Source organism: Blennius ocellaris (genome assembly GCF_963422515.1).
Source record: "Blennius ocellaris genome assembly, chromosome: 23".
Lineage (NCBI taxonomy): Eukaryota > Metazoa > Chordata > Actinopteri > Blenniiformes > Blenniidae > Blennius > Blennius ocellaris.
This window is the reverse complement of record NC_137672.1, coordinates 3,667,699-3,677,865: the sequence shown is the minus strand read 5'-3', so window position 1 is coordinate 3,677,865 and position 10,167 is coordinate 3,667,699. Positions and strand designations below refer to the sequence as shown.

General features: G+C 53.0%; 1 protein-coding gene across 1 annotated transcript; it reads right to left on the bottom strand.

The window, feature by feature from the left end:
* Positions 1-1,925: 1,925 nt before the first annotated feature.
* Positions 1,926-4,627, bottom strand: paqr9 (progestin and adipoQ receptor family member 9). The gene has a single exon (XM_080519269.1). The coding sequence runs from the start codon at positions 3,583-3,585 to the stop codon at positions 2,461-2,463; it is 1,125 nt and encodes a 374-aa protein (XP_080375395.1). The 5' UTR covers positions 3,586-4,627; the 3' UTR covers positions 1,926-2,460.
* Between the last annotated feature and the right edge of the window lie 5,540 nt (positions 4,628-10,167).

Below are 10,167 nucleotides of genomic sequence, written 5' to 3'. Positions count from 1 at the left end.
CGATCGCCTCCAAACGTTGGCTGGATGTTGTTTTTTTGAAAGAAACGCCAACAGAAGACACGGTTATAAAAAGTAGATGGATTCAAAGTGTTCGGTCAATTATGTGCATTTTGTTTTTTTTTAACCAATGTGATCAACCAACCACATTAGCTTAGCATTAGCATCAGCAGCACGAGGAGTTCAGGTACAGTACTGAGGTACAGTACTGAGTGTAGGTCAGGTACAGTACTGAGGTACAGTACTGAGTGTAGGTCAGGTACAGTACTGAGGTACAGTACTGAGTGTAGACCAGGTACAGTACTGAGGTACAGTACTGAGGTACAGTACTGAGTGTAGACCAGGTACAGTACTGAGGTACAGTACTGAGGTACAGTACTGAGTGTAGACCAGGTACAGTACTGAGGTACAGTACTGAGTGTAGGTCAGGTACAGTACTGAGGTACAGTACTGAGTGTAGACCAGGTACAGTACTGAGGTACAGTACTGAGTGTAGGTCAGGTACAGTACTGAGGTACAGTACTGAGTGTAGACCAGGTACAGTACTGAGGTACAGTACTGAGGTACAGTACTGAGTGTAGACCAGGTACAGTACTGAGGTACAGTACTGAGTGTAGACCAGCAAGAGGAAACGATTCAGGAAATGATTCCAGTGATTCTCACTCAACATTGTCTAGTGGTGCCGCTAACACGTTAATTAGTAATGTTACTCTCGTACGACCACTTCCTCAGTAACCAGTAATCTAACACGTTAATTAGTAATGTTACTCTCGTACGACCACTTCCTCAGTAACCAGTAATCTAACACGTTAATTAGTAATGTTACTCTCGTACGACCACTTCCTCAGTAACCAGTAATCTAACACGTTAATTAGTAATGTTACTCTCGTATGACCACTTCCTCAGTAACCAGTAATCTAACACGTTACCTTTTCCAAACCAGTAATTAGATTACAGTGACTATTGTCCAGTTACTATTGTAGCCTCCAATAAGACGGGTGAGTTTGCAAACCTGAAGCTGCTCCTCCACCTGACCCCGCCCCTTTATCCACTCTCAGCCAATCACAGGCCAACTGTAAAAATCTGATAATAAAAGTGTGAGTCAGATATAAATACAACAAAGAACAAAGGTCAAAGGTTAAATCTGTATCAGCAGGTGCAGGAGGCCGGGGTAACTAAAAAGTTACTTGTGGTGGATTCTGATTACAAATGTCCAGAACAGAAGTTCTGTAACTTCCAAACCATCAAATATTGAACATTTTTCACCTCATTTTCAGATTCTAGTGAAAAGTTCTGCATGAGGATCAACTTGACTTTTCACCCAAATTCCATTTATGTAGAGTTGAAACCCCGGGAGAGGAAATGAGACGACAGGAGGAGGAGGAGCAGGAGCAGGAGGAGGGGCTGGAGGAGGAGTAGGAGGAGCAGGAGCAGGAGGAGGAGGAGCAGGAGGAGCAGGTGGAGGAGCAGGAGGAGGAAGAGGAGGAGGAGCAGGAGGAGGGGCGGGAGGAGGACTAGGAGGAGCAGGAGCAGGAGGAGGGGCTGGAGGAGGAGTAGGAAGAAGAGGAGGAGGAGGAAGAAGAGGAGGAGGAGGGGAGCAGGAGGAGGAGCAGGAGGAGGAGGAGGATGAGCAGGAGGAGGAGGAGAGGAGGAGGAGGAGCAGGAGGAGGAGAGGAGGAGGAGGAGCAGGAGAAGGACTAGGAGGAGCAGGAGGAGGAGGAGCAGGTGGAGGAGCAGGAAGAAGAGGAGGAGGAGGAGAGGAGGACGAGGAGGAGAGGAGGAGGAGGAGCAGGAGGAGGAGCAGGAGGAAGAGGAGGAGGAGGAGGAGGAGGAGGAGGAGCAGGAGGAGGAGTAGGAGGAGCAGGAGGAGGAGCAGGAGGAGGAGGAGGAGTAGTAGGAGGAGGAGCAGGAGGAGGAGTAGGAGGAGCAGGAGGAGGAGGAGAGGAGGAGGAGGAGCAGGAGCAGGAGGAACAGCAGGAGGAGAGGAGGAGGGGAGGAGGAGGTGTCAGGCCTGCAGCTTTAGCAACACAACAGGAAACTGCAGAGGTCCTTAAAGGGAAACAGGAAGTGCAACAAGAAACAAAGATGAGTCATCGTATTGTGAAATGTCAAAGGTCTGGACGGTTGGAGCCGTGGCTGAAGGAGGAAACGGCTTGTTTCTGTGGACGTGGAGAGCGCCACCTCCAGGTGGCCCTCGTGGCCACGAGGGCCACCTGGAGGTAGCCCTCGTGGCCACGGCTCGGCCTCCTGTAGGATAGAACAGACGTCCGTCCATCATGACCAGGGTCTCAGAAAGAGGCGGAGCCATCATGACCAGGGTCTCAGAAAGAGGCGGAGCCATCATGACCAGGGTCTCAGAAAGAGGCGGAGCCATCATGACCAGGGTCTCAGAAAAAGGCGGAGCCATCGGTGGTTTCTGTGCAAATCACTTCCTGCAGTGGAGACAATAAAATGCAGAGGAGCTCAATGGCACTTCAGGGCCTTGCCGGGGGGGTCCCTGCCGGGGGGGTCCCTGCCGGGGGGGTCCCTCTGTGGTCCGTAGATGCGGCTGGCGCACCAGGAGAAGTACATGATGATGGAGACGATGGAGGTCTGCAGCAGGAGCATCACTCCGTAGGTGGAGGCCAGGGTGGGCCCGGGGAGGGGCGAGGGGGCGGCGGGGGGCAGCAGCAGCGTGGGGCTGAGCAGGATGGCCCTCACCTCCGCCTTGATCATGTGCAGCTCGTCCAGGATGGACAGGAAGGTGCAGCAGTGGAACCACTGGTGGCTGTGCCCCCAGATGTCGAAGCGCCCCGGCGCCAGCCGCTCGGGGAACTTGCTGATGTTGAAGACGGCCGACACCAGCAGCCAGAAGCAGTGGCGGTAGAAGAGGGCGGGCGTGGCGCCGGACGCGGCCAGGGAGGACGGCGAGCCCAGGTAGGGCGACGCGGCGAGGAGGCGGTAGAAGACCGGCATGGACGAGACGAAGAACGGCAGCAGGAACACCAGCGTCCGGATCATGTAGCGGTGCTTCCTCCACCTCTGGCGGGTGTTGCAGCAGGACAGGACGCACACCATGGCCACCGCGCAAGCACACGGGATGTACAAGGTGTGGAAAAACAGCTGGAACCTCTGGCCCCGGTCCGGCCGGGAAGCCCCGGTCTCCACCGTCCCGGCGCGAGGGTGGATGTAGTAGTAGTACGCCAGGGACGAGCCCACCGTGTAGGCGCTGATGGTGCCGTAGTCCACGAAGAAGCAGACCTCCCGGACCACCAGGGACATGGAGTTCAGCAGGTGGGCCATGCTGCTGGCCATCAGCAGGCAGAACACCCCGATGAAGTAGTTCCACAGGGGGTAGAAGAACGGGGCGTCGCCACCCGGGGCGCCCTCCCAACCAAACACCTCCACAAAGTGGTAGGCAAAGACGAACAGGGGCAGGAAGTGGGTCCAGAAGTTCCCCGTCTCGTTGGTGGGCCTGAAGGCGGACAGCAGGCAGTCCCTCAGGCTGTAGTTGGGGAAGCGGTACCCGGTCAGGATGAAGTTCTCGATGACCCGGGGAGGGACGTCCGTGTGCCTCAGGAGGGGGAGGGGCTGGCAGTTCAGCAGCATGGTGGGGACGGCTGGAGACGAGCAGGAAGACACCACTGAGTCCCTCCGAGGTTTTGACTGGAGACGAGCAGGAAGACGCTACTGAGTCCCTCCGAGGCTTTGACTGGAGACGAGCAGGAAGACACCACTGAGTCCCTCCGAGGCTTTGACTGGACACGAGCAGGAAGACACCACCGAGTCCCTCCGAGGCTTTGACTGGAGACGAGCAGGAAGACTCCACCGAGTCCCTCCGAGGCTTTGACTGGAGATGAGCAGGAAGACACCACTGAGTCCCTCCGAGGCTTTGACTGGAGACGAGCAGGAAGACACCACCGGGTCCCTCCGAGGCTTTGACTGGAGACGAGCAGGAAGACACCACCGGGTCCCTCCGAGGCTTTGACTGGAGACGAGCAGGAAGACACCACTGAGTCCCTCCGAGGCTTTGACTGGAGACGAGCAGGAAGACACCACTGAGTCCCTCCGAGGTTTTGACTGGAGACGAGCAGGAAGACACCACCGGGTCCCTCCGAGGCTTTGACTGGAGACGAGCAGGAAGACACCACTGAGTCCCTCCGAGGCTTTGACTGGAGACGAGCAGGAAGACACCACTGAGTCCCTCCGAGGCTCGTGGCTTTGAGCGCCGCCCAGGTGACGGTGATGTTCACCAGAGTCACGTTCTTAAAGCTTCGTCAGCCAGTGGCTCCACAACAGCTTCCCAGGGCAAGCTCCAAACCACGTCCTCCGAGTGACGTCGTCCGAGTCACAGCTAACGAGTCAGGTCGTCAGAGTCACAGCCAACGAGTCAGGTCGTGGGGTCGCGGACAATGAGCAGAGTTGTGCTTGCAGGCCTCTGATCACACGCTCAGTTAATGTTTCCCCGTTTGACCTCGGAGCTTTTCCAAAGGTCGCCCGGCGGCAGAGGCCTAGATCTTCCTCTCCGCTCTTATTTTGCTGACCTTGCATAAGAGCAGTGTGGGTCCACGTGCTGCGCGGCAGGAAGAGGAGAGAATGAAGGTCAGGCTCTCTGTGTGGAGGAGTCCTGTTAAGCTCGGCAGTATGTAGGTCAGGGCTGTTCCCTGCTCTGCTCCTTTCACTTCATTCAGCTCCCGGTCCGGGGCGGGGGGGGGGGGGGGGGCGGGGGGGGGGGGGGAGAAGGGGGGGAAGGGGGGGCAGAAGGGGGAAAAAAAACTAAAAAACGGTGCTCGAATAACAGCCAGGTTACTTGTCCGCAAGCCGTGTTTGATCTCCGGCTGTGATCAGACCCGCGGCCCGGGACAGAGCTCCGTGTCTCCGGGGGGAGAGCTCCGTGTGTCCGGGGAGAGAGCTCCGTGTGTCCGGGGGGAGAGCTCCGTGTCTCCGGGGGGAGAGCTCCGTGTGTCCGGGGAGAGAGCTCCGTGTGTCCGGGGAGAGAGCTCCGTGTCTCCGGGGGGAGAGCTCCGTGTGTCCGGGGAGAGAGCTCCGTGTGTCCGGGGGGAGAGCTCCGTGCGTCCGGGGGGAGAGCTCCGTGTCTCCGGAGATGGCAGCCGGCTTGTCTCCGGCTTGTCTCCGGCTCCGCGCACGCAGTTTGACAGGTAGCTGCGTCAAGTGCACGTGCATAATACGACCGTTTCCGCTGAGAAGTTTCAAAATAAAAGATCCGGATGTTACGTGACATAATAGGTCGTTGTGCGTCTTTCAGCACCACAGGTGTGGAAAGCGGTGAGGAGAAAGAAAAGAGAGGGAGAGAGAGAGATGCTCTGTATGTGTGTAATCCATCCATCCATCCATCCATCCATCCATCCATCCATCCATCCATCCATCCATCCATGCATCCATTTTCTGCGTGTCGTGGGTCTAATGTGTGTAATCTAGTTTAGTTTTAAATAGTTTTGCATGTCATCACTGAAGGAAAGTTCCGTTCAGGATGGAAGCTGGAGATAAAACAAGGTTTCAACGATGCTTCTTTGTTTGGTTAGAAAATTATTCATATCGAATAGGATGACATCAAAGGATCAAAAGCTGATGACATGACAGGGTGAGAGAAGTGACTTCCAATAGGCAACTCTGACACACAAAGGAAACTCCGTGGCTGATATGGTCAGCAACACATGCAGCTAGTTAGCACAATATAATACACATTACTGGAGCCACAGCACCTGGTCTCACTGAGGACCTCTGCTGGCCTCCAGAACCCACACAGAAGATCAAATGACCTGACATTGACCTTTCACTCTGTCCAGACTCTCTGGAGCCGGCCTGCAAACTGCAAAGCAGAGCAGCATGATAGTAAAACAAGGAATAAGCATATGTGAGAACATATAAGAAAATATACTTCATATTAACAAAACAACAGATATCATGTATATGAACAGAACAATCAGTAAAAGAACAACAAAACCCGTCACTGTGCCGCACCGCACTACCGCTGTAAAGGTTAGGGTTTGGGAGCCAGAAATCATATCCAGATTGTATGTTGATGTGTTTACAGGAAAACCCCTCCCACCACTCCTCTGCCAGTAGCCTCCTCATGCACCGCTGCCTCAGTCAATGAAGACCATCACAAAGACAGAAGTATAGAACTACACATGCATCAAGCAAACATCTATGGAAACCCCAGAAAACTAAATCAACAGGTATCCACACTTCAGCTGGTCCACCCAGTGGACCCCCCTGTGGGTCTGTCCTGCAGAGCCCCGACACCCCAGAATACTGAAACTGAACAACACAGCTGAGGCTCCCATGTATTCACTCAACAGTAGGTGTATTTCCGCATAAAGGCGACATATTGGGTAAACATACAACAACATGAACATAAACATGAACCACAGTAACATGTCTTAACAAAACTACTACTGCATCAATATCGTCTATTAAAACGAAAGAACTAAACTAAGAAACAGACTGTATTGTGTGATGGAACGTGGGAGAAGCTCCACTGGAGCCTCGTCAGTGGCGTGGACCCAGTATGGTGACGACTTGGGCCTGAACAGTGTCTTTTGTTCAGCGTCCTCCCATCAGCTCCATTGTCCATGTCAGAGCGTCTCGATGTCCTCAGAGCCTCAGGATCTCACTTCTAACCCCAAAAGTACTTGATCTCCATTCTTGTCCTGAGGCAAAACAAAAGAAAAGCACAACCAGTATCCTTGAAAAACAAAGAGTGTTGATACAAAAACCAAACATCAACAAACCACCATCATATGAATAGAAGCAAGAATATATCTAATATTTCTATCCACCCCCCCCTTTGATACAACACACTATAGTGAGGAGCTTCTACATAACAGAGTGGGATATGACAAACCCTCGTAGTGATGAGAAGAATCATCATCTCCACCAAGTCACCGTCCAACACCACATCGTCTTTGTCATGTTAGCGTCAGTCATCTGGAGCAGAGACATCTTCTCTTATCGCCATGGTGACGTCAATCTCATTACGGATTTGTAGAGGAAACTGTCCCGTCACTACTTTTGTCATTCGACTAATTAACAGCTTCACCAGTGGAAACACAACACAACAAGATCATCACAATAAAGAAAGAGACTCCTAACATCATACCTATTGTCTGAAAAGCTCTTGTCCAGGACAGGTCACCATGACAACATGACAACATGACAACATGACACCATGACAACATGACAACATGACAACATGACACCATGACACCATGACAGGTCACCATGACAACATGACAACATGACACCATGACAACATGACAACATGACACCATGACAGGTCACCATGACAACATGACACCATGACAGGTCACCATGACAACATGGCAGGTCACCATGACAACATAACAGGTCACCATGACAACATGACACTATGACACCATGACACCATGACAACATGACACCATGACACCATGACAGATCCCCATGACACCATGACACCATGACAACATGACACCATGACACCATGACACCATGACACCATGACAACATGACACCATGACACCATGACACCATGACAGATCCCCATGACACCATGACACCATGACACCATGACAACATGACACCATGACAACATGACAACATGACACCATGACAGGTCCCCATGACACCATGACAGGTCACCATGACAACATGACAGGTCACCATGACAACATGACACCATAACAGGTCACCATGACACCATGACAGGTCCCCATGACACCATGACAGGTCACCATGACACCATGACAGGTCACCATGACAACATGACAGGTCACCATGACAACATGACAGGACACCAAGACAGGTCACCATGACACCATGACAGGTCACCATGACAACATGACACCATGACAACATGACAGGTCACCATGACAGGTCCCCATGACATCATGACAGGTCACCATGACAACATGACAGGTCATCAAGACACCATGACAGGTCGCCATGACACCATGACAGGTCACCATGACACCATGACAGGTCACCATGACACCATGACAGGTCACCATGACAGGTCACCAAGACACCATGACAGGTCACCATGACAGGTCACCAAGACACCATGACAGGTCACCATGACACCATGACAGGTCACCATGACAGGTCACCATGACACCATGACAGGTCACCATGACAGGTCACCAAGACACCATGACACCATGACAGGTCACCAAGCCAACCGTGTAGAGACATTATTCCAGTGTTCCACTTTCAGTCTGCTACATGATTGTCACATATCTCCTTTAATTTCTGTCATGCTTTTGTCAGATTACCATCATCTCCTGTGTGCATAGGAATCACTAAACAACACTCTTCACCACCGTAGTCACACACTCCTTGATCACCTTATAAAACTGTCAATCATAAACCTGTTCTGCAATGCCCTAAGAGATGGATCATGCAATTGTTCTCACTACCTCTACTGCACTGATAGTCCAATTTAGGAATCTTTGTTGGTTATACATAGATTATTTATCCATCTACTATTCCTTGCTATGTATTGTGCATTTATCACCATTCCCCAGGTTGGTATAAGACCTGCTACTTGACCGCTAATAATCCAGTCTTCCTCTATTGCTTTGTGTTCACCATATGGTTCTTGATTAGCGGCTATATGTTTTTCTATTCCAAGCTGGGGTCCTCCACCAGAGGCCTGGGAGCTTGAGGGTCCTGGTCCTCTACCAGAGGCCTGGGAGCTTGAGGGTCCTGGTCCTCTACCAGAGGTTGTTCCAGGGATCTGCTGTAGCCACTCCTCCAGTTTGGGGGTTCCTGCCCCGAGGGCACTACTGTCACCTTCACCTTCCAAGCCTCTCCAGCTCCTCTCTGAGCCCCTGGTACTCCTTCTTTCTGATGTTACCATCACTTGGTATTGCTACATCCACCACCACGGCTTTCCTCTGCTCTTTATCAACCACCACAATGTCTGCTTGGTTCTCCATTACCATCCTGTCTGTCTGTATCTGGAAGTCCCACAGGATCTTGGCTCGGTCATTCTCCACCACCTTTGGGGGGGTCTCCCACTGTGACCTTGGGGTTTCCAGACCATACTCCGCACAGATGTTTCGGTACACTACGCCAGCCACTTGGTTATGGCGTTCCATGTATGCTTTCCCCACCAGCATCTTGCACCCTGCAGTTCTGTGCTGGATTGTCTCAGGTGCCTCTTTGCACAATCTACACCTTGGGAGGATGGTGTTGAGGGGCTCTGGCTCTCCTTAGCTTGTGGAGGCAGTCCAGGCGCTGTGGGGCTTTCTTGGCCAGTGATGCGGTGTTGTTGCTCCAGGACAGGTCTTCAGAGATGTGCACTCCCAGGAACTTGGTGCTGCTGACCTGCTCCACTGCAGCACCGTCGATGGTCAGTGGAGCATGCTGGGAGTGTCGTCGCCTGAAGTCCACAACAATCTCCTTCGTCTTCTCCCCATTCAGGTGGAGGTTGTTGTCCTTACACCACATGGCCAGGTGCCTCACCTCGTCCTCATCGTTGTTGATGAGACCCACCACAGTTGTGTGATGAAGAGGTTGGAGCTGGATGATGGTGAGCAGTTGTGGGTCAGCAGAGTGAAGAGGAGGGGGCTCAGCACACACCCCTGGGGGGCCCCTGTGTTGAGCATGATGGTGCTGGAGGTGTTGCTGCCGACTCAAACTGCCTGTGGTCTCCCCGTCAGGAAGTCCAGCAGCCAGTTCCACAGGGAGGTGTTGAGCCCCCGCTGACTGAGCTGCTGAGGGGTGATGGTGTTGAATGCTGAGCTGAAGTCAATGAACAGCATTCTGACATAGGAGTCTCTGGTCTCCAGGTGGGTGGGGGCTGAGTGGAGGGCAGTGGAGATTGCATAATCGGTCGAGCGGTTGGACCGATATGCAAACTGGAAAGGGTCCAGGGTGGGGGGGAGGGCAGACTTGATGTGTTGCATGACTCGCCGCTGGAAGCACTTCGTGATGATGGGGGTGAGTGCGACCGGGCGGTAGTCATTGTGGCAGGTGGGGGGCCGGGATGATGGTGGTGGCTTTGAGGCACGTGGGGACAACAGCCTGGCTCAGTGAGGTGTTGAAGATGTCCGTGAAGACATCAGTGAGCTCCTCGGCACAGTCTCTCAGGACACGACCAGGGATGTTGTCGGGACCCGGGGCTTTGCGTGCGTTGGTCCCTCTGAGGGATCGCCTCACGCTGTCCGGGGATAACGTCAGCAC

Bases quoted from the DNA above. Each gene is read 5' to 3' on its own strand.
- paqr9 (XM_080519269.1), bottom strand. From the start codon at position 3,585: ATGCTGCTGAACTGCCAGCCCCTCCCCCTCCTGAGGCACACGGACGTC.